We start from the raw sequence: 25,564 nt of genomic DNA, 5'->3' as shown, positions 1-25,564 counted from the left end.
CAGAGTTGAGGCAATACTTACGTCACATGTTAGCACCACTTTGCTGCCCTGCACCGTATGATGTTCCACTCCCTTGATGTCTATGCTCGTGGGTCGCACTGTAAAAATGTTAAAAAGAGAGAGCGAATGAATGAGTTTGGGTGGCTGTTAGAAAATTGCTTAAAAGGCTCGACTTGTAATTGGCTTTTGTGTGTTGGGGGCTTCTTCCACTTTTCTATTTTCTCTTTACGCTTTTTTCTTCACCATAATATAAAACATTAATAATGGCAATTTGCATGCGGAGAGAACTTAGCTTCATCCCACTATCCCATGGGTAAATGTTTTCCTTTTTTTTTCTTTCTTTTCTGCACTCCACTTCTCGATAGGCTTATAGTGTGAGAGTCGAAGAATATGCTGAGGGGCCATCAATCAATTTGTTGTGCCCACTTTGTAAATGAAAAACTTGGCTTAGTTGCGCAGTTTTATGTTACATTTAATGACGATCATTAATTGCCTCAACAAAAATGTCAAATCATTCGTCAATCGCAAGAGCAAGAGACACACTTCGAAATAAAAAAGAAAGAAAAAAGTTGAAAGCTCTGAGCTAAAATGTTACTCGATATTGTCAGCTTTTAATTAGGAAAAAATTTATTTGCATGACTTTCGGAAAAAGGCTCTTGATTTGGCCTCCGGCAATGTGTTGTTGTACTTGTAATTAGAAAGGTTTGCTTTAAAATTCGATGTGCCCCTCGACCCTCGAGGGTAATGAACCCAAAACATGTCAAAATGTCGCGACAACTTCGATTTTTTGCCTTTTTTTTGTGTTTTGTGTGGCTTGAGAATTTATTACGCTTTTTAATTTATGTTGATTAAAGCAAAGTGAAGAGCAAGAGCGTGTCTTAAAGGATTGACAAGTTTTTTTGGTTTTTGCCTCTGGTTGTCATTTGTCAGGATAAGAACTTGGGCAACTCATTTAACAAATTTGTATTGATGCATTTAATTTATTAATTTGGAAAGACTAATTTTGAATATGTTGTATAAACATTTATTTATATTCAACACAGAATATCTTTTAACTTTTAATGGAACTAGTTTGGTAAATTTTGTGTTTCCTTTTATTTATTTTAAAAACAGATTGTAACAACTTATTTTCTTAATAAAATTTATATACAATTTTTAAGAAACTTTCCTCATAAATTTGTGGATTTATTGTGGGAATTTATGTGAATAATTTTTGGCTTTTTTATAAACAGGATTTATTAATTAAATTAGTCAATTTAACACACTTGACTGACAAATTTTGAATATTATTTGAGTATTTTTGTTAACATTTTAGTTAAAAGAACTGCTTTAAGGAACAAATTTACTTAAACTGTTGTTTATGTTTTGATATTTTGTGAATTTTCAACCGAATTAGCTTTTTCGCTCAGCTTTTTATGTATTGTAAAGTTCAAAACAAAGTCGTAAAAGCGAACCCTTTTTTTTGGTTGCTTTGAACACTAAGACAGCTATATAACTAAGCACACCTACATAAATAAGTCGTATTCTATAACTGACTCATGGCTGCCATTTACGATGATAGGCAGTTGAGTCATGCAAAAAGGGGGGTAAAGAAGCAGGAATACTTTTAGATGTTCGAGGCAGCTTATAGTTCATGTTTTCCGGTCTTAAACGGATGACTCACCTTGCAAATCGACGCCGAATTTGGTAACAATTGTGTTTTTAATTGCTGCCGATTCGACGCGGCATTCAATATCCTCTCCCAGATCCTCACGTGATAATTGCCAATCCAATTCAAGTGTGGAAGTATAGAGACCATCGTTCTGATCGTGAGTGGGCGAATCTGTATGAATTGAAATGAAAATTTATTATACATTAAATGAAAGTGCCTCAGACTCATCATCATCATCAACCTGTTTTTGGCTAATTATAGGCAATTTTGATAAGCAAAAAAAGGCTTTTAAAATCAAAATAAATAAAATTCCGACTGGCATCAGATTCAGAATTCCGAATTCCAGATTGTGAATCAGAATTTCGCCGGTGCTTTTCTGCCCTTTTCTGGCAGGCAGACACAAAAGGGTTGCGCTAAACCACAGACCGACGCCAATTAGAGGGCTCTACAATAACTTGGCTTAAAAAAAACCGAAAAAAACAACGACGGAGAGAAAACGGAAATGCCAAAAAAAAATGAGGAAAATAAAGTAAATGTTGTTGGCGCCTTGTAGCCCGTTGCTTCCGTTGCAAATCGTTTGCGGAGGGGCATAAAAAATCACTTTAAGTGCTTTTCAAGGCCAGCAAACAAAAAAAGGTAAAAACGAAAAACAAAAAAAAATGTCTGAAATGTCTGAAATATTTGGACTATTTTGCTTTTTTTCTCAATTTTATTGCTCGACGGTGTTTAAATTCTGGTTTTCAGCTAATGTAATGGGAAAGTTTTGTTAAAAATAGAAATCAATTAATTTGCAGCGCGGTTTCGGAGGCTCTTAAAAATTTAATGAAAATCGCCTCTAAGTTTATTTTTATGCTTTACAATAAAAGGGCATCACATTTTATGGGCTGCTGCTGCCGCTGCTGTGGGCATTTGCCTATGCTCCAAGATGGAGAAAAACAAGTGAAACTGACACTGATAAGAAGCCAAAATCCTTCCGTGGCCAGGAGCTGGCTTTATGACCCAGCTCGTCAGTCACTGCATAAACTTTGTGGCGCATCGTAAACCCGACTTGACTCGACTCGATTCAACTCATTCCATTGAATTGTTTGCCATGGGCTTATGCATCAAATTGGCTGCTTAGCTGCCCCGGGGAAGCGGGAAACAGGAAACGGGAATCAATAAACGCGCTTCAACAGTTTTTATGACGACGCAACCTTTATGTGTTGTTCGCTACCTTGGATCATACTACATATATAGAGTAGAGTTTAGAAGAAAGACTTATACTCACATGTTGCCAGGCGCTTGTTGCCGCGCCACCAGCCCACATCGGGTTGGGGGCGTGTGTTCTTCACGGTGCAGGTCGCTTTGAGGTTCTGACGCTCCTGCATGGGTCCCACGATGCTGCCATTCTCAATGCGGTCGCCCTTAGCGTCCAAAATCACAACCTCAGTGGGTGGCACTGTTCGTTTTTTCGTTTTATTTCGTCCCAACGACATTTCGACGGATGTGTTCGTGTGTGTTTATTGTGATGTGTGTGTGTTTGTATGTGTTGGTCATGTGTTGTTTATGTGTGTGCGTAATTTTCATTTTTCGTTTTTTTTTTGCATTTTTACAGTTGTTTTTTTCGGGAGGTAAAAATGTTGAATTTGTGTTTTTTAATAAATCATATTTGATTTTTTATGCGTTGTATATAAAAACATTATTAGCAAAAATTGAAATTAATAAATCAATCAAGAGCAATAAATTTTTTGGTAAATGAAAATGCGTAATAAATGAAATACAAAAGTGAATAGAAAAGTAAATAAACTAGTGAAATAATTATTGTAATGAATCAATTCAAATGCAAGTTGAATGAGCAGATTTTTTAAAGCCGCAGATTCACAGAGAATAAGTTAATTGTAAATGAAATATTCAATGTGAATTTATTGCTTTAGTAGCTAGCAATTTATGAAATAATATGTTAAATATATGAAAATTAGAATAGTGAAAAGTTTCCAACTAAACTATAAAAATTAATTGTAAATAACCCAAAATAAAACACCACGTCATTCATCATTCTTCATAGAACTTATAAAACTGCCATTCAACTAAATAAATTGTTTATAAATAATGTTTATTAATAATGGGATTTTCTCCTTTTTTTGTTTTTAATAATTTAAATTTACCAAGGTTTTCTACGTTTTGTTTGCGCAGTTTTTTTTTTATATTCATAGCCAAAAACGTTTTGTTGTTTGTTTTTTGGTCATATTTGTTGTTGTTGTTTTTTTTTTGTTTAAGAAATCAAATTTAATTTAAAGCATTTGTTTGGAGTTTAAATTGTTTTTAGGTTGAGTTTCACATCAGGTTATGGTTCAGTTTTTGGTTTCAATTTTTTGTTGTTTTTTTTTTGTTTGGTTTTAGTTGAGGCACACAGTTCAATACAATTTTTGGGTTTAACGTATAGCAAAAACAATTTTGTTGGTGAGTGCACACGTTAGGAAGAGAAAGAGAGATTGAGAGAGAAAGGAGGAGTAGGAGAAAGGCGTTGGTGAACAGAAGAGGCGTGGCGTGGTGTTTGATTTAGTTTTCAAATTGTTTTTCAGTATTTTTTTGTTTGGTTAGTTTTTGGTGGAGTTTCAGTGGATTGTTTTTTTGTTTGATTTCGTTTTTTGGTTCATAGCAATGCATATATATATATATAGATATAGATGTGTATGTATATATGTTATATGTATTATTTTCATTGGAGAATTTCCATGTCGATGTGGACGAGCGTTTTGTATGCGATTTTTCAAATCATTTTTTTCGATTTTTGAGTGTGTTTTTTTAATTTTTGGTGGGACAATCAGTTAAGAGAAAATATTTGCATGAGTTTTGACACGTTCAAATGTTATGGTAAAAGAGTAAAGTTACGTTTTGCACGTTTCGAAATGGTTTAACATTTTGATATACATACATACATATAGAGAACGATATACGAATTGATATTGACGATATACGAGTATATATGATGAAATTATTGTTGTATATATACAGAAGTGGATGGAGCAGGCGTGTGTAGAGGCAGACAGGCGGCAGGCAAAAGGCATTCACAAATGTCGATATGCATTCATTTTTATTCACTTGCAGCGAAACGAAATCATAGTGAAAATGCAATCGATTTGCCAACGAATTTCGGCTCTAGAATTGTAAATTGTTGTTAAAAAGTTTGCAAATTGCAATTCAAAATTCCCAGAGGGATTTAAGAGAAGTGCGAAATAAAGTCCTTAATATGGAACATCGATTGCATTTTCAATATTTATTTAACTGAAATTATTTAACACATTGCATTAGGGGGACAAAACACAATAAGCAGGAAAATAACTTGCTTCACTCGCTTCATAAACATGCAACATTTTCGCCGATTTCCCTTTATCATTTTTCTTTGTTGTTTTTTTTTGTTAGTAGGCAAGCTCCATGCATATGTTTATAGCATTTTTAAAATAAGTTTTCTTCTTTCTTTTATAGGTTAGTTTAGCAGTTAGTTTTCTTTAAGCAAAACGAAAAATATAATAAACTTTTGTACAAAGATACAAGAACTGAAGAGAGTTGAAAAACCTCAACAAAGTAAGCGCAAATTAAGAATTGAGTTAGAGAGATAATCTGTTGTAAAGCGATTACTTGTATTTATGATTGGGACATGCACAAAATTGATTAATCAATGAAGGGGAGATGTATTGGTAACTTACCTAAGACTCTCAATTCGACACGATAGCCATTGAAGTTATCACACGTTTCTTCTGGTATATAAAAGGTTGTATCACATAGATAGATATCCTCGTCAGATATTCTCAAGTCCTTAATTACTAATCTGTATGGATTCTGCTCAACAGTTACTCTGAAAGGGGAAATTGTATAAAAAATACAATTTAGATAAGCTTCATAAAAATAAAGACTATTATTCGACAGTATTTTCAGCTTTGCTCTCTCGTTGATTATCGATATTCTACTACGATACGATAGTAACTACTTTGTTCTCTGAGATGGTAAAATGAATAATGCTTTTTGATAAATAGATAAAACTTTAACATGTTTAAAATGTTGAATCCTTTGTATATTATCAATAGTCTCGAGTACAATCAAAAAGGGCAGAAATAATAAAATTGTTTGATAGGAATACTATGTAAAGTTAGAAGTTATTTGGACAGTAAAATAATAAAAAGCTTATTTGAAATGTTGAACCGTTTTTAAGATTTAATCTTTCATTAGTAATCGATAGTATTCCTAACGATAACGATCGATAGTATTAATAAACACTTTCTTCGCTCACTTACCTATTTTTAAATTCATCATTCACACTCGTGACATTGCTGTCGCCCAATAGCATCGCAGCGATGCGTCCATCGCCTTTAAACCAGTTCAAGGAGTGCAGTTTCCCGCACTTTTCTTCGTTCACAGGACACGGCAGCACAACATTTTTGTTCTCATGCTCCTGAATGGTGCGATCTGCAAAGATGAACAAGAAATAACAAGAGCGTAAATATTGAAATTTGAAATTAATTTATAATGTTAATGCCAGAGGCGGCAAAAGTGCAGCACAAAGAGGCAGATGCAAAAAAAAGAGAGCAAACCTCGTATCATAGAACTCAAGACACACTCACACCTATTCACAAGTCTATTCAAAGTGTCTGCAAAGGCAAAGGCGGCAAAGCCATATGAATAAAGTCGCCATTCAACCTCTGGCACGGCGAGTGTTGTGTGTTTAGTATCATAAATTCAAAAGAACGACACTTTTTTTTGCCAGCTGGAACACCTTAACAGAGCAAAAGAGAGGCGAGAGCAACTTTCTATGGGTTGCCATAGAAAGATTCAGTTGCTGCTGTTGAAATGAACGAAAAATGATTCAATTTGCATGGCAACCCAGTGTGTGTGTGTGTGTGTGTTGTCCAATGCAAATTGAAAATTGAAATTAAAGTGGCCTTAAGAGCGATGTGGCCTCTAAGTAAGCCTTTAAGTAGCCTATAAATATATTCAGTTTTCCCTCTTGTTGCTTTCTTTTGCAGATTCTGGCTTACATTATGTGTTTTAACATATTTTCCTTTTCTGTTCGTTTTCTTTTTTTTCTGCAATTTGTTTATGTTTTAGCATTGATTTATTTATAGACTTTGTGTGGTTTGCCTTTGCTTTTTCGGCTTGCCCACAAATTATGCAAAGCAAATACAAGGATGCATTTTGATTTGTAGTCCAAAGTGGGATACAAAATGTGGTAAGCCGCATTGTGAGCTGAGCCATGTTTTCAAGATTATTTGCATTGAATATTTTATGGCAATTTAATCGTTGTTTTTTTTTTACCAATCGAAATGCTAAAGGAATATTGCACTTGGTATTATTTTAAATACAAGCTAAGTAATTGGGAGCAAATATTGCAAATTTCTTTTAGTAGTTGTTGAATTAATTTAATTGCTTTCACAATTTATTATTTTTCCTTAATTCTTAAGTAAACAATAAGCTGGAAAATACATATTGCTGGCATTTATTATGCTTCTAAATTTATACAATTTAAATTGATGTCACAAAAATAGTTTGAAGGTTTTATATTGTAGTCAATTCAATTATCAAGGAAATCCTTGCGAAATCTGCTCATAAATCCCGCATAAATATGAAATCCTTCAACTAGTTTGTAGAGAGAGAGAGAGAGAGAGAGAGAGATAGAAAACATATTCCATATTTCACACTCACGCAATTACACACGCTTGAAATGCATAAAAAATACAATTTACTTATCGAGCCAAAAGCCTATAACATAATTTGAAATTTACGCTCCATTTACAGCGGTTCTTTCCGAGTGTGTGTGTTTGTGTGTGGGTGGCATATGTGTGTGTAAATGTGTGTATCTGTGAGATAAGATATCATTTATTTCGCACGTTTGTCAGAGGGTTTCAGCTCTGCAAAACTAACTTGTCCATCTTGAGCCTGGCCAAGAGAGAGAGAGGAAGAGGGAGGAAAAGGGAGTTGCAGCTTTGCCATAACCGGCAATCAGTATCGTCTGGACTGAGTCTATCTCCATCTCACTCTCTTGCTTTCAATGTATGTCTGTCTGTCCTTTGTCAGTCTGTCTAACTGTCTATTTCTTCTGCCTGTCTGCTGTTGGTTGCTGCTTTCTTTTTGCCTCTGTCCACAAATTTCCTGCACTGTGGCATATTAGATTAGGCGCCCAGTCGTTTCACGTTTCACGTTCCACATTCCTCCCTCTCCTTCTCCCTCTCAGCCAGCAGCTTCTCTCGATTTATTTTCTATTTTCTTTCGTCTCTATTTTTTTGTATTTTTCAATTTTTCTATTTGGTTTGCTGGTTAGTCGCTTTTCTTTTCTATATTTTTTTTTGCTTCCATTTCTTTGGTACACTTCCTTTTCCGCTGGATGTTGCCCTGCTGCTTCCTACTTCGTACAGTGCTTATAAAATTCAAACAGACATGTGAAATATTCAATTTCTCAACTAGCAAATCCTGCCATGGGTGGCAAAGTCCTTTGCCTTCGCCTCTGGTCCTGTGTAATGCGTCGTATGTTGTGCTGAATTAGCCGTGCCAAATGCGTCGCCGACTTGCTTGGCTGCCTTCTCCCTCTTTCTCTTCCTCTTCCACATATGCCTGTCTCCAATCTCTAGTCACAGTCGCAGTCTGAGTCTGGCCCAAGGTGATGCGGGCTATCGTTAAAACTAGTCGTAACCTTTGTTTGGCTGCTACTGCTTTGCTGCTGCTGCTGGTGAAAGGGTTGCCCAAAGCATTGAACTTAAATGGCTGCCAAGGGGATGCTCAGTGTGTCAGAGAAGGTTGAAAAGGTTGCAAAAACCATTTCAAAACTTCATTGAAAAATTGCCAAAAATTTATCACAAGCTACACTTATGATTTAATTTATTTGTAAAACGCATTTAACAGTGAGTGAAGATTGAGAATGAATTGAACTTTATTTATTTTACAAAATTAATAAAAATAATGATAAAGATAATTTTATAAAATTATTAGAATAAGTAAAAAAAAAATACCCGATCCAATACCCGATCCAATTTTAGAAAATAGGGTTTTATTCTAAAAATATATATTATCAATATACTAGAAAAAATACTTAAATATGGAAACTTTTTTCAATAAAAACAGAAGTACTGTATTATTGTAAAATTCAAGCAAAATGCTATATTTGATGACTTTGAGTAAGGTATATAAAATTATACAAGTGAATTATTCAATTTGGCATTCTCAAGTGATAATAAAATTCTTAGAAAAAAAAAAAAATCTTCAAATACCACATAAATTTTAAAATATATAAAAATATACTTATCTTTTAAATTATTCGATCAGTTTCTTTATCTTCTAGTAACTCTTTAAGAATCTATGCATTCACACAAAATTTATTTCACTTGCCACCCAACTATTTTTTCAATTATGTTCTAGGCCAAGCCTTAATTTTCAATCAATTCACCTGCCACATTCGTTGTCAAGTTTGCATCCTTTTGGGCATTGAAACAATAGTGAAATTAGTGATTCAATGAATGCATGACAGCGCTCGAACCCAAAATCGGATTCCCCTCGCTCTATGCCATAAAAATGCCAAATCGAAATTTGAGCTCATAAACCAAAATCGTTTGGCAACTTCAATGGACATTCGCATTAAGGACAAGAGAGGAAAATGGTTGGAGGGTCAGGCTTAGCAGCTGGTGCTGCTGATGGTACAGTGGAAAACTTTTGCCACACAAATCTCCGCATTTTAGGAAAATTTCACCACAGCTTTTATAATTGTTCATAAATCCCCATTGGTCTTTGGTCTCGTTCATCGTCTCGTTGTCGTCTCTCTATTCAATTCAAAAAGTTTTTGCCTCGCACTTTGCAAAATTTATCACCTCATTTTTCACATTTCGACTAATTTGTACCACAAATCTCTTTGGCTACACCTGCAGTCAGCCAAGCGAGTGTCAAATATTACAGAAACCGCCTCCAGCTCTCTCTCTCTCTCTCTCTCTCTACAAACACTCTATCACCTCACCTACACCTACATTTATATCTAAACCTTCCCTTTGCCATTTCCCCTTCATTCATGCGACTGTGTCATACAAAAGATTGTTAGCAATCAACTCAAGCACCAAACTTTGATTTGTATGACCATAAATCGCACTTCATTTTTGATTCAACCACCACACCACACCACAGCACAGGACACCGCACCACCCTTTTGTGCCACTGGCAGCAACCACTACACACAGTTTTGTGGTTGCCTGTTCATAAATTTCTGCCCCCCACACGAACTTGGCAAAAAGTTTTTACCCTCTCCCCATCCCCATTCTGCTTTAAGCCTTTGGCAAACAGTTTTCTTATCTGCCTGCCATGTGTGTCTCTCTCTCTCTCTTTCTTTTGGACTCTCCCTCTCTCACTTTCGGCTTGCCATTTGCTTTTTGTATGATGTGTAAACGTCTTTAGCTTGGCTTTTATAATTCTATTTCCGTTTCCGCAACAGCGCAGAAAAAAAACCAACGAAGGAAAAAACTTTTTGCTTGCCTTGCTCATATATTTCAACATCTTTTTTCCATGTCGTCCATATTCCCCCCTTTTGCTGCCAATCAAACTTTTCCACATTTACTTGTGACTGTCTGTGTATGTGCTAGTGTATGTATGTGTTAGTGTTTGTATGTGTGTCTGGCTGCCATCATCATTGTCATCATCACCATGGGCGCTGGCTAGTATAGTAAGCATTCCAGACCCTTCTACTATGTCCGCTTTGTTCTCATCCTTTTCCTGCTTTGACATTGAATTTGTGTGTCATTTATCGTTCGCTTGTGTATGAGTGTGTGTATGTGTGAATGCTTGTGGCTTACTCTAAACGTGCTTAGAACTTGCTTGAGTTGCCTTGCCGCGTCTACGTCTGTATCTTTGTCCCTTTCCCCTAACATCTCTCTCCCTACCTCTCTACTCTGTCAACACAGCCCGCATAATTCAGCTTCAGCTTCAACTTCGTCTGCCAGACACACACATTCTCACACTCACATATCCTTAGTGCCACTTTGTGTGCGTGTGTGTGCGTGAGATTTGCTCTGCGTATGTGTGGCTTGCATTCTGCGGTTGCTCTCTGTTTATCTGCGATTGCCTCGCTACACTTCTCTCAGCCACCTCTTTTGTCATCATTCTGAATAATTTTTGCACACATTTGAAATTGCCACAATGCTCAGCTTAAAGAGCTAATGGAATTTCAAGTGTATCAGTTACTGAATTAAAGAAATACATTAATTTTAATTTAATATTCTCTGCTTTAAAAAATATTATTTTTGATAATAAAAAGTAAATGGTAGAATATTAAATAAATAACAAAATACATGTATTTCGTGTATTTTAAAACTAAATCAATTATAAAATTTTTTCATATTCGAAAACATGTTTATATTTTTACTAAATATTAAACTGAATATTCAAATCGGAGTTTCCCTAACCGAACATTCAATCTGATTGTCCGTTGCTAACTCGCACATAGTCTAAGCCCATGATTGTAAATTTTTATTGCTTGAGAGTGAGGGGAAAAGACAATTTGTGTGGGGTGTCCAGGCTAGTGCCAACTCTGGCCAGTTTAGTGGACATTAAAATTGATGGCTTCATTTGAAGCATTTTGGCACAAATTCGACTGAGGCAATCAGCAAAAAGTATGCAATAAAAACGCGTCAGCTTCAGCTTCGTATTCGTATTCGTAATTCTCTGTTCGGCTTGATGCCAACCAAGTGCCTAGGTATACGCATAAAAATTTAATTTCTAATAATAATATTTTATGATGGCCGCTCGCTGCAATATAGCAGCTCACCAATACACATGCCCAGACACCCTCACACACACACACAGACACAGAGAGAGCAAGCAATTAGAGCAGCAACAAGCAGCACACAAAATGCATAAACGATTTTAATGGTCAATTTCGGGCACTTCTCTAGCCAGTGGGGAGAGAGAGATAGGGGGAGAAAGGGAGTAGGAAAAGGGAATGGAGGGGTAAGCAGGGTTTTCCTGCTACTGCTGCTGCTGCTTCTGTTGTGGCCTGACAGAGAATTCAATTTGTTCGCTTGGCCGCTTGCTGTTGCCTCATAATTAAATCTTGGCTAGCTGCATGTCCCAGTCATTAAAGTAATATGTTTTTGGCTAATTACGACACACACACACACAAACACATTCACTTATACATGGGCATGCATATACACATACTCATAACTCAATTGCATGAGCGTATAGCATATACTTTTTGAAGGCATTTTATAACCTTTTTGCAGTCTTTTACAATTAAAAACTACGAAATACCCTGCAAATAGTCATTATAATTATTACTATTAGCTGCACTTTTATTTAAAAAAAAACTAATGAAAAGCACTTTAATTGCACTTAACATATAATTCAATTTAATTTTGGTACGAGCTTAATAAGAAACAAGCAAGAAAGCTACTGTTGATTATGCTCGACATTCAGATACTTTCGTTTACAGTAAGAGCAAACCAGTGTGATTTTGCTTTATTTAAAATATACCAAACCAATCTAAAAATACTAAAAAAATACATAGGACTTAATTGGTTTATCGTAATTTATTCAAATTATACCAGATCGTCAACTAAAGCAAGTGGAAACGTTTTTTTGTCACATAAAATCATTTCTTAAATAACTTTCGCAAAATTTCATCTCATCACAGGGTATTATTATGTCAACTCCACTTTGAGCAGATCATTAATGTGCAGCTGACAATGTAACTGTTGCTTTTTAATTAATGGCAAATTATAAGAAATTAAATTGAATTTAAAGTTTGCCCAGCAGCTGCAGTGAAAGACATAGAGCAGCAACCGGAAACCGGCAAAAAACATTGCGCCTTTAAGCATGGATTTTTTTCTACACCTCCTTCTCCCCGCTCTTCGATGTACTTTGGAATTTAATTCATTTGTGTATAGGAGTGTATGTGCATGTGAGTGTGTGTGTGTGATTGAATGAGCGAGCGAGCGAGCGTCTGCTTGCTTTTTGTGCATTAATTCCATTAAAAGCGCTTCGATAACATGTTTCACGCTTGGTCGCTTCCATGGCGTCGGCCCCTAAAAATATGCAATACAAACAATTTTTCATGCCGCAACGCCACCCCAGCAGTCACTTTTTTTCCTCCTCTCCACCTTCCTTCCTCTCACTCACGTGCCTAGCACGTTGCAGACACACACGTTCTCAGCTCGCTTGAATTTTTATACAGCGCGAGAGAGAAAACAGCGCAAAAAAGTCAGCTTGGCAGAGGCTGCATATCTATACATGCACGATATGTGTGTATTTGTGTGTGTGTGTGTGTGTGTTTGTGTGCTTATCGCTTCATATGTTATGTATAATAACATCACCTTCATCTGCTATTCATAGCATGTTCATCAATCAATTAATCGATACGCGCAATGCCAAACGAAAAATCGCTGGGAGTCTGACTCTGTGTGTATGTGGGAAATGGAAAAACTCCTGGCTCAGTTGAGTGGAAGGCGTTGTAATATTAATAAAATGAAATAAAATATATATAAATAACAAAACCAAAAACCAAAAAAAATACGTATTTTATTTGTGTGCTAAAAATGACAAATGATGTGAGAAATACAAAAGTTGCAAATGATTGCAAAAATATAGAACGCAAAAGTGGCGGAAATTATTCGCAAATATTTTCTTAAAAATATTAAATCGAAACTTTGATATGAGTAAATAAGAGCAACAACTATCTTCTCTATAAATAAACATGATTTATTTATGAGTGAACTGCACAATATTTTACAGTTCAATGTTTTATTTTCCATTTCAAATAATATATTTGTGTTTTTATCCTTATATTTTTTCTCATTTTCCCTGCTGAATATTGTTCTACAACTACTATTTTTTATATTTGATTTTCTTGTCTTGGAAATGTTGTACATTTTGTGTATTTCTATTGTATTTCTTTTGCCTTGCTCTTATTTTGTTCTGTCTCTCTCGATATTTTTTGAGATTTCCTTGCCAAGTTGAACAAGCAATTAGACTATGCAAAAGTTGTGTTTCTCTGTCTCTGTCTGTGTTTTTCTGTCTGCGCAATGACCAGCATGAAAAATATGTTGAAACATGAAAGCAAATTTCTTGGCTCAAAAGTCAAGCAATGCAAATTCGAGAGGGTGAGCGAGAGAGAGAGAAGGAAGGGAAACTGGACACAAAACAATGTCAATGTGACTGCTAAGCGTTCCCCATAGCACAATTAAATTGGACTGCCAAGGGGTGCAGGAACTGAGAATGGGAATGAGAAGCACTCTCACAACTCAACTCGGAGGACACTTCTCTGGGGAGACACCTTTATGAAGTTCGGGGGCACAAAAAACACACAACGAGCAGCACACAACTAACGATAAGCACTATGATTATGGCTAGTGGAGGTGAGTGTCATTTATTTCTCACCTTCCAACACTGTATGTGAGTGAGCGTGTGTGCGTGTGTGTAAGGGGGGAGTGAACCACGCCCACAACAGGCAACTCAATTGTCCATCTGAATTCTGTTTTTTGTCGATTGCTGTTCGGTGTTCGTTCACACTCTAATGACACATGTGGTCGGTCGCTTGTCGCTTCGATGTCGTTGTTTTTGCTGCATACTTTAAGGCGCTTAACACGTCTTCCAACATTTCTTTGCTCAGCTGTCAGTTGTCTATGCTGCTGCTTTTACCTTTTTAGTTGTCTTGTCGCCAATGTTCTCTAAGCTTAAACGTGCTTTGCTTTTGATAGCGCTGATTACCACAAACACACACACAGACACACTTCTACATACACATTCACAGACAGACTTGGGGAATGGCAAATCGATCCATTTCAGTTTGATTTTGTACCGGCAACTACATAAACCGCTGTGATTTAGTTTGCCAGGTGCTTTAAGCACTTTTTATAGACTCTGTCTGGTCAATACATAATCAGAGATAAGTCTGCCGAGTCAGCCACAATAGCAAAGGTTGATTGAACTCGATGGAAAACAGGTGTTGGCATTTAATGCAAAAAAGTGAAGATTCAAGGACTGTGATTATTGCAACGATATTGGTGCTGAGCACTTGAAAATTTATGTTAAAAGAAACACATTAACACTCAGATTAATGTTCCACTTTAAAGAAGTTTGTCATGTATTGTATGTCTGTTTATAATTATAAATAATTGTATTAACTAAAGAAGAAGTTTTTCTTCTAGAATTTTATCTTTTTAAAGAGACTTAAATGTTTTACAAAATTTTAGTACTTCAATTATATATATAAGAACTATTTAATAAAAATTTATAATTATTAATTTTTAAAATGAATCATTTTGCTAATCGATGAGATTGCTAACTTTAAGCTGAAGTTGTCTAAAGTTTTATCGCATCAAAAATTAAATTACAAATAAATGTAAATATAGTATTTTTTAAACTTTTGCATGTATATAACATATATATTATATTTATTGAAATCTTTACTAACTACAGTTTTCCTTTCAACTTGTCTTTCAGCACTTTAAAGCCATCTAAATTGAAAGTGAATAACTCTTAAAGTTCAACTACCAATTTCCACACAAATTGCTCTAAATATCTGTCCCATTTGTGTAATGTGTAATTAACATTTCAAACAGTCTTAATTGCATAATATGCAAAACAAGAAAGAAAAAAAGAAAGTGAAAAGCTTGCCAGTTGTGCTCATGATTGACTTAAGCCTTCTGCCTTATAAATTTGTGTTATTTCTGCTGTCATTATGTCAACCAAATGGAAGCAGTTTTCAGATGTGAATTCGTTTCATCTAATGAAGGCCATCTGCAACTGAATACTTTGAGGGGTAACTATAAGCAGCTGTTGTCCTGTAAACAATTTTTTGGGGCTTAGTAAACCGAGTGTGAACACACAGCGAATTGTTGCCAAAAAGCATTCAGCAAGAATGTAACCCAAAATTGTCCTTCACTTGTGCCCCTGAGTACAACATCTTTTGGCATTCACAAGCATGTCTCTAGCGACCAGAAATTTATAATCCTTTGCAGAAACTTATAGTTGCTTTTTAGGCCTTTTAAATTATGCAAACTGCTTTTGTCACACACATAGAGGAGGAGCGAGTGAACGAGTCTTGCTAAACACATGGCGCTAGGCTGCGCCTGATGTGTTGTCCATTGCCCCAGAAGCATACAAAATATCTTATTACCGGCACTTAAAAGCAACACTAAATTTTAATGTGAAAAAGCACCGAAAAATACCAGACGACAGTGCACAGAAAGTGGAGAGAGTAAGAGACGGAGGAGGAGGAGGTTTTAGAGGGCTTGTAGTTGGGTTCTAGGCGCAACCATAATTTAATTTAATTACAGGCAGCAGCAGTTGCTAAGCATAGGTTCAATAAAGTCGTCAGTTAACACACAGCCCCATCCTCCTCTCTCTTTCCTTCTCCTTACTATTTAGTCAAAAGCGGCTACACAAAATTCGTGTCGCAGCGCAAAACGTTTGGGGGTGGCACCCACTCATTCATTATGAATGTGGTTTCGGGGCTTTGAGTGGCACGCCTACTTCAGACTACAACTTGACTTTGGCTCGCACACACACACTCACACACATATTCATAATAAACTGCCGCAAATCTCAGACATGCAAACAATTTTGAAAATTTGCCCGCTTTCTCGGGGACTCTCCCAAAAGTGCATGACCCTCAAATGTCCTTAAGCTGTCAAAAATAAGTGTCAAAAGTGGGCAGCCTGTCATCCCGATGGCAGCGTCAGCGTCGAGAATAACAACGAAATAATAAAAATGAAAATGAACAAAAATAAAGTAAAACATAAACACAAATTTTTATATTGTTACTTTTTCATCTCTCTCCACTCTCCGCTCTCTCTCTCTCTCTCCACTCTCTCACAAGACAATGAAAAATTCGCAGTCAGCCAGACAGCTTCTGCCTACTCCTGGCATGTCCTTTAAGTGGCCGTTTCGGCTGCTGGCCACGCGCGCGCCTACAGAGAAAAAAAACCAACAGAAAAAAAGCAGTCGCCGCCATATTGAAATTATGTAAACGGCTGTCGAGAGCACCGGAAACTGCGTGGCGTTTGCTCTGTCTCCCCCTTGGAAATATTCCCTTCCTTTCTTCTCTTCTGGCTGGCATAACTATACACAATATTTTGTGCTTTTCTTCTCGTCGCTGCCACCTGCTGTGCCTCTCCTTTTGGTTCTCTGCAGCTCTGTCTGGCTCGCAGCTGGGCTCCACTTCATTTGCATTCATTCCGTTTGCATATTTTTAGAGTGTGTTCTCCATCGGCGCTTGTTTATCAAAAATTAAAGGTTAATTTTGCCTCCACAGTCGTCGCGCTGTCATTTAATTAGCCACCTCTCCCCCCCGCTAGGTGGTAAGCAAGAAGCAAATACGCTGAGTTACATAAATTTGGGAAGCTGCCTTGATTTCCAAAAACTGGCAGTGAGTAATCATCAGTTTGCCCTTGCTCTTTGCTCGGTATTTATACCCGCTACCCATAGGCTAGAAGGGTATTATAATTTTGTGCAGATCCCATAAATTAGTTGTTGTAGGTCTCAGCTGCTTTGGTTGACAATCTGGTATACTTTGAGAATAAACTGCATTTGCGTTTGACAGTTTTAATGACTTGCTCAAAAATTTGATTGCGAACAGAGAAAAATTGTAAAAGTTAAACAGGAAACTCTTTTATATTGTATATTTGAAGCGTAATAGTATATCGATATGTCAAATACAGCCTTTGGTATATTTTAGTATTATTTAAAATATTAATTTTCTTTATGTTATCGATATGAAATACATCCCTTATTATATTTAAGTATTTATTTGGTATATTAATTTGGTATATTAGTATACTAACTACATCATCCGGTATAATTTGGTACATTTTTGGTACTGCCCACTGCGCTGCCATTATTAAAAATGAGTAGCGGGTATTTCACAGTCGAGCATTTATTCGACTTCTTAGTTGCTGTTTTTTTTTTTTACTTTTTTCATATTTATCACTGCTTCAAAACTCACACTCTGCGTGGGCGTGACCTCACGTACTGCCCCAGAGAGGAGGGAGAAATAAGGAAAGCAGGAGATTTTTTTATTTGCTGCTATGCTTTATTTGTAGTCTACTTTTTGGGGCATGAATTTTAATTAGTTGTATGCTCATTTAGATTGGCGCTCGTTGTGTTTACGTGTTGTTGGATTTACACAGTTTTTGATTTGATTCTGTTGCACGGCAAGAGTAGGAAGTGGGGAAGTAATAAGATAAAAATAAGAGAGAAGTGAAACAGTTGCAAGCAATTTATCGACGCTAGAAACATTTAAAGTTTCGCATTTGAAAATGTTTAAATATTTGTGTTTTATATTTGGCAGCAACTATTGATCCAATTTCTAATGCAATTTCGCAAAATTCGGGCAATAATTTCGTTTATTTGTTTGCTTCAAATAATCTATTTAACTGCAGCAAACTATTGCCAATACTTTTAGCAATTAGTCAACAATATTTTCATAATAAAATTAAAAATTCTATCGCATTGATATTTGAAAATTTGCACCTAAAATTGAATTTATTTATCCAACGTATTTGCAACTAAATCATTGTTTGCTTTGCTTTTCGTATTTACTCTAAAAATATCAATAATTCTTGTTAAAGATTTTTATTCGTAATTCTATTTAAATGTTTTTTTTCTACAGTTCCTGTTAAACCAATTGAATTGTAACTGTATTTATTTAAGCATTTCGTGTCGACACCTAAAAGTCAGTTCAATTTAGATTTTATTGAGGTCGTATTTTTAGCGGCACTTGAGCCTGACATTTGGCACAATAATTCTCGGAATACAAATAAATAACACCCTTCACAAAGGGAAGACACAACTTTGTGTATAAATAAAACTCTTTTGTTATCTTTAAGCGACCAGTTTGTACTTTTGTTGTCAAAGCAAATGACGCCCAAGACTTTGTTGGCCAATTTGATGTCTCTTTAAGCAAATGAATAGGCCAAGTTATTTTCGTTGTCTTTCGTTTGTTTTTAAATTATTAACTCGCTTTTTCTTTTGGAGTTTTGTTGCTGCTACTGCAATCTCTCAGTCCGAGAGCAAGCAATTTACTCGCACATATATCATATGAAGTTGCTGCTCGCTTCTTCTCCCTCATTTTATTTTCCCTGCTTTGTCTTGCGCTTTTCCCCCTTCGGTGCGTATAATTAATCTAGCAGGGGAACGTCTAGCTGCTGCCTAGTTATTAATTTGTTGCCTCGGCTTCTTTTTCTACTTCTTTTGCGTTTGCACAAAACTCGTTTGCTGGCTTCACGCAATGTACGCAACGCACTTGTCAAGATTTATTTCAATTTGCTACGCACTCACACACTCACACACCCACATACACATACTTGCTAAATGACTCTTATCAAAACACTCACACATACAGAGAGAGAGCGAAGCATGTGGGCAACAAGTCAGCAAAGAACGTGCAAAAGTTGCTAGGCATCGGACTACGTGGCGTATACTTGATGCTGCCCTTCCTCCAGCTTTACTTTTGCCTCGCTTTCTTTCATTTTTTCCGCAATGTAGGCAAGTTTTCGCTCGAAGAAAAATGAGACACAAAAGTGCTGTGTAAATGTGTGAAATTAATACACACACCCACCCGCACACACTCATGAATCTGTCACAGCTGTGTGCTCTAGCGCAAAAGTTTTTGGGTCTATAAAATATACGTTATTATTGCATTAGGCTAAGTCCAAAGCGAAATAAAAATGGAATTTATGCCTCTTTATACACACAAACACACATTTCTCCTCCCCTCAAATTGATAAACAACACACACACAACAACAACAAGAACAACTTATTTAGTTTGCTTTAGTCGACGTGGCAAGTGTTCAAATTTATGAGTTTTGCGGCAGCAACAGTTGGCATTAACCCCTCATTCTCTCTAGCTTGCTTTATTAACCCCACAATGCCTTGTTTTATGGTAGCAAACGTTACAACTTGTTACCACTTCATTGCGACGTTGTTTTTCGTTGCTACTTCTGCTTCTGCTCGATAATTACATTTGGGAAACTCGTTTGCTTGTGACGCTTCGTTGGCCATTCGCTGCCATCAAACTGCATCAAACTGTCAAAGAGGGTTAACGAAAACGGGGGCAGAACGGGTGCAAAGGGGCAACTCATTTGCCAAAAGTTGCAAGTTCATGTGGCAACTTGTAGGTCAGTTCCACACATACAAACAAACAGCTGCCACTTGAAGCGTAACGCGGCAATTGCAACCGAAAGAAGACATTTCTCTCCTTTTCAGTTATTCTCGTTGTTATTTCTGTTCGCTTTCGTTGTTGTTGTTGTTGTTGTTGCAGCCTTCTGTTCCCGTTCGTTCCGCTCGAGCGCCATCTGTGGGTCGTTTGCTGTACCGGGAGGGGCGATGCTTTCAAGCTGATAGCAGCTACTCTCTATAACACTCGCTCTACTATATACGATTACGATGCGAGGAGCACTTGACCCTAGTAGACTGCAATGTGGCTTTTTCGCAGCAGATAAATGTTTGAATTCTTGCCAAGTTGCCACAACAAACTCATGAGCAGAAGGTGGAAGAGGGGATGAGGAAGGGCAGCAAGCTGTTTTCTAGGGTGTTGCCATGGCACTTGCAACTGCTAAAATGAGTGTGAGATTTGCAAATTTATGCATTAAGCTGCTTACGTTGTTTCTCAATTGTTCGATAAACGAAATTAGCAATTTCGCATTACAAACAGATCAATACAAAAGGTTGAGGCAAGGAAATAATTATATTAAAGAAATATTCACAGATTGCAAACATTTATAAATATGAGCTTATGTTAATAGCCTGCAAATTTTTAGGCATTGGTCTATGAATTTCTTGTCTTTGATTCTCGAAGAGCAAAAATTCTATGTAAACACCACAACTTCTTAAGAATATTGCCTCCATGGGTGAAAGACACTTTGCTTATATAATATGTGAAGATTCTATAATTGTTGAATACCTTAAAGCGTCTTAGGAATTCTTTGAATGCAGTCATCACTTTAATAAAAAAAAAACTAATTACCTATAGAAATTGTATCTCCAAATATTTGTTGCTTTTCTAATGTGCCATAAATTAAATATAAATCACGACTATTTTAGAGCTATGAGAACCCCATCTTTCAATTGGATGTTGCTTACTTTTATTATGCACGGGAATTCTATTAAATACTTAAATTCTTAAACTCAAAAAAATATATGCGGCTTTAATGTGTTAGATCTGAGTGCTGAAACACAAGAAGACAGACAGACTGACAATCAATGCCAATGCCAATGCCAATCAATCATAACATACACACCTCATAACAGCAAAGATAACATCTTCATATCACTTACAAGTTATTTTGCCCTTCAACCCTTTTGGGTGCTTAGCATAAATATCAAATTTACTCACTCACTACCCCAAAGAGGAAGATACACATATGATTAGCTTCTTTAGCTGTTGAAAAAAACATACCTGAAAAGATACAGAAAATAATATGCCATTAGTTAAATAGACTCAAATTTCCACTTTCATTTCCATTTCGATATTAGTTTGTGCAGGACAATCCATTATTTTCAATATACCCCACACCGAAAGTAAACTAGAATGAACCGAAGGAAGAGAGAGAGAAACCCTTTTTGGCTAAGCAAAAAACCCAACTCAATTGCATAGCTACTTCAATCAATCAACGCTGACATTGAGCAGCTGCTGGGCAAGCCAAAGGGACACGCCCCCAAGCGGAACTCAATTACACTGTGATACACAAAAAACGAGGGGAGAAGGCGAAAAAAAAACAAAAAACAAACGGATAACTAACGAGACCCGGCGATGGTGACACAGTTTAAAACCTAAACATGCTCAAAGCTAAAGTGTAATTACGTCCGAAAAGCATTATTATAACATGTGGGAGAGAAACAAAGAACGAAGAGTGAGGGAAGAAAGTAATGGAAAGGGGAAACGTGAGACGGCAGTCAAATGTGCCTCCAACATGCGAAAATTTATTTATGCACAAGGTCTTGGTGAACAACACGAAACATAAAGCGAAAACAGAAGTCAGAAAGCAGACGACAGGACGAACGGAAATGTGGGAGGATAAAACAGAACAGCAGCAGCTGAAGAAGAAGAACAAGAAGACGAAGTAGAAGGAAACGGTGAAAAAACAGCGGGGGGAATGTCATCGCAAGTAGAAAAGCGAAACAGAAACAGGACGAGAAACAGGACCTACATTCCGTGTTAGCTTTTGCGTTTGTTGCTTTCTTTGCTTTCCTCCATTTCTCTTTTTTTTTTTGTGCCAACACTTTATTCAAAAGCAAAGGTCAAATAGAACGGATGCCACCGCTGAGAGGGATGGAAATGGGGTTGGGACACGAGAGTTTCGGACTTCGGACTGGGGATTGCTTAGGTCAGAGACAGGTGAATGGGAATGTGTTCTGTTGTTGTCCTCTGGCTGTGACATAATTTTGAACTACACTTTCAGCTTTTTTTGGCTTTCGGGTTTATCTGTAAACAAATTTGCTAGACGGTTAGTTTTGGCTGCTGCTCTGCTGTTGCTGAGGAGCGAGCATTCCCACCTGACACATCATAATGAAGCAATGAAGCAAATGCTAGAATGGGATTTTTAATGGAATTTGTGGTTATCGTGTCGTTTGTTTTATTTATGGCCCATACAAGGACGAGACTCGAAACACATTCGGGTTGAGAAATTCTCATTATTGTTATGGCCCATTGCTGTTGTCATTACCTTAAACGTTGATGAAGGTCTACTTCCCTTTCCCTTCTCTCCTTCTTTTGTCTAGTCTAGATAACAACTGCGATCTTTGTATATTTTTCAATCAATTTTTTCTTTTGTGGGGGGCTTTTGCGGCAGACCAAAATTGAAATTGTTATGTAAATGTAAATTCAATTTGAAATTAATAATGAATTAGGGTTAAAGTTGATGTTGCTGATGGAACTGGGAACTGGGAGATGAGCGCTGGGGCTTTCATGTGGGCTTAAGGGACAATCAGTGTTTTTGGGTTTGGGGCAGTGAAATAAGTTGACAAGTAATGAGAAAAGTTTCGACCAAGAAAGAGCAAAGACTACAAGGGTTAACGACTATATATAGAGTGTTTTGTAACGTAGTAAATATTGAGTGTTCTATTTTGAGAAGGAAGCATTGGAAATTGATGCATAAATGTGAAGATAAAAACAAACAATTTTATAATATAAGAAGCTATATTTTAACACTCTTCAGGAAAACATTAAACAGTATTGTAATTAAAGCAAAACATTGAAAAAACTAAAATATACACACTTATAAATTCTTTTTATTTTCCGCTTAGATTATAATATTTGAAGTGCATCTTTCTTTCTGGTTCATTAAAATATTTAAGTACCCGTAAAAAATATATATAATAATATTCAAGCTTCTGCTATTGATCCATTAAGCAATCAACAGCTTAACTATAAGGAGCCAAAGCTAGTTGCTTGCAGAAATTAAACTCCGTCAACTTCTTAAACCAAGAGAAGAAGCAGCAGAAGAGCTGAGAAGGGTGAAGATATCAAATGGAGGGGCAGAGTAAGAATAACTACAACAAAAGAACTACAAACTGGCTAACAATCCAAACAGAAGCAGCAGCAGCAGAAGCAACAATAACAAAGCGCAAACTGAGCAACAACAGCAACTCTTGTGGTGCTTGTTGTATGTGTGTGTTGGCAAAGGGTTAAGGGGGCTAAGCGGGGTTAAGAATACAGGCAATATTCTCGCACAAAGTGGGGAAAAAAACTTGTTTTTATAGTCAGCAGAGGTAAAGTGAAAAAGAGTTGGAGAGTGTGTAGACTTTAGAGAGGGCAAAAGGGTTTAAAAAAAAACTGGAAGAAGAGAAGAAAAACTTACTCGAACCGCGGCACTTAATTCGCTTCCCTATCAAAACAGCGACACAGACACAGAATAGAGCAGAGTCACCTCGCTCTTTCTCTGAATCCTCTAAAGCTTTTGTTGCCCCCACCCTCAACTTGCTTGCCACACGTCTGAAGTGAGCTGTTGCCGTTACCGTTGCCGTCGCTTCTTTGTGTGGTCCAAAAAAGGTTTTTAATAAAAATATTAAATTTGCATATGTTGCTCCCAGACGCCAGCTTCGAACTCCAACTCGCAACTCGCAAACTCAGAGGCCAGACATTTTGGGGTTGCCTTTGGTTACCTGTGGCAGGAACTGCTTTTGCCGCCGGAAGTGGTAACCAGTCGACAGACCCCGAGAGAGAAAGAGAGAGAGAGAGAAAGAGAGAGAGAGAGAGAGACTGTGAGGATGAGGCTTGAGTGGAGCTGCGGCAAGTGCGTTTTTATTGCCAGCCTAGCCTAGAATTCAGCACTTTCTTCTCTTTCCTCGCGTTCTTCAACGTTTTGTTGTTGCTGCTGTCCCAGACATTTATGACGCACGTGGCATGAGTTGCATGATGGAAGCAGCAGGAGAAGCTGCTGCTCAAACCACTCACTAAATTAAGTTCAAGTGAGCGCAAGTGCGGAAAGGTTTTTTTTTTTCTGCCGAGTTGCTACTTAAGCGCTGATTAAGCGGCTAAAAGGCAGAAGACTGGAGAGAAGAAAGTGAGGGAGAAAGAGGCAAAAGGATGGGAGAAGTTGTTCCCTATTCTGCTAATAAAGATGAAAGCATAAGAAATCATTCTAAATATATGGGAACAAAGTAAAGTCATCTACCAAAATTTGCATAGTTCTTCAAAAATTAATATGGTAAACAAAGATAAATAAATATTATAATGAAAGAAAAATCATTTCTTATTAATAATTGAAGGAGATTGCTAAGGAAGTTAAGTGATTCTTCAGCTCAATATAATATTATATCACATGTGATTCTGTTTTTAATTTCAATCCTTTTTCAAATTTATTTTAAGGTTGTGGCATCTAGTTTATTGCTTTTATTGATGTCGCTTTATTAGATACATTTTTGTTCTCAGCTATGTCTTTCATATTTTCAAAAATAATATTGATTTTTTTTTCATAGTTATTCCCCCTATTTTTGTTTAATATTGAGTTTTTTCAGTAAATCGGATATGTATCTCTTCTCAATTTTTATTTTGTTGGTCAGATTTTGCCTTTTTCATTTTGCTCGCCATCAATTATGTTCCTCAACAAATATGACAGAATTTTACGTTTTAAAAGATTTTTCTGCACAAACTTTTAATAGGTGCAGCTCTTACCTCAAAACAGTTGTATTAAAAAAGTTCAACCAATGCATTTGCTCTTTGTGAAAAGTCACTCAAAGTGAATATTAAATCACTTTTTTGCCAGTCAATTAAAACGCTGACAAAACAGGCAAAAGAGCAAAAAATATGCCCAACTATAAGAGTCACATTCATATCTTTGATGTCGCATAATCCCAGTCACATGTCACATGTACATATTTGTATCCACTATAAATGTATCTGTGCAGCTGTATCTGTATCTGTATCTCCAGCTGTAGCTGTAACTGTAACTGCGACTGTGCTCATCTTGACAACCTTTTGTTGTGGTTTTTACAGTCGCCTCACAGCACATAAAAATTGCATGTGCCCAAGTGCAGAGCTGATTTCCTGAAGCAAAAACCGGGACAGCATGGAGGGGGTATCAAGCAAGGGAGGTGGAGACGGGGGCAACAGGGGTGCATTGTGTATTGTACAAGTCAGAAAAATGTCAAGCGATAAGCAAAAGCCGCTTACATTCAACTTGGGCCAAACAAAACGTCAACAGGGAGGCCAACACGATGCTCTCTGTTCATTCGTTGTTGTTGTTGTTGCTGCTGTTGCTGCCAATTTCTGTTTGACAGTATTAAATGTTGCCCTGGCAATTGTCTTTATATATTTTTGATGTGGTTTGCAACGGCTGCACGGCACAAAACTATAAGCGATTTACAGTTTACAGTTGAGGATTTGTCCAGAGCACAGCAGAGAAAAACTCTAGTGTGTAATTTAAAAACAGAGCCTCTTAGAAAAAAAAGCAACGAGTTGAGTCTTAAT

The 25,564-nt window shown here is 36.7% G+C and overlaps 1 protein-coding gene and 1 long non-coding RNA gene across 20 annotated transcripts in view; one reads left to right on the top strand and one right to left on the bottom strand.

Annotated features, from left to right (window-relative positions):
* Window positions 1-25,564, bottom strand: part of LOC132794519 (hemicentin-1) — a 232,894-nt gene that overhangs the window by 32,528 nt on the left and 174,802 nt on the right. For all 19 annotated transcript variants that reach the window (XR_009633205.1, XR_009633206.1, XM_060805015.1 and 16 more), the window contains exons 3-7: window positions 5,923-6,094; window positions 5,338-5,486; window positions 2,919-3,089; window positions 1,664-1,822; window positions 22-98 (exon numbers count right to left, since the gene is read on the bottom strand). Coding sequence is in view for 17 of the 19 variants with exons in the window: in XM_060805015.1 (XP_060660998.1) it covers window positions 22-98; window positions 1,664-1,822; window positions 2,919-3,089; window positions 5,338-5,486; window positions 5,923-6,094 (728 nt within the window). In the remaining 2 variants the exon portion in view is untranslated. The remainder of the gene's footprint in view (window positions 1-21; window positions 99-1,663; window positions 1,823-2,918; window positions 3,090-5,337; window positions 5,487-5,922; window positions 6,095-25,564) is intronic.
* LOC132794421 (uncharacterized) lies at window positions 12,272-13,030 on the top strand. The gene is made up of 3 exons (XR_009633202.1): window positions 12,272-12,341; window positions 12,398-12,554; window positions 12,986-13,030. It is a non-coding gene; the product is annotated as an uncharacterized LOC132794421 (long non-coding RNA).

Source organism: Drosophila nasuta, chromosome 3 (genome assembly GCF_023558535.2).
Source record: "Drosophila nasuta strain 15112-1781.00 chromosome 3, ASM2355853v1, whole genome shotgun sequence".
Taxonomy (NCBI): domain Eukaryota; kingdom Metazoa; phylum Arthropoda; class Insecta; order Diptera; family Drosophilidae; genus Drosophila; species Drosophila nasuta.
This window is presented reverse-complemented; position numbering and strand designations above follow the sequence as displayed.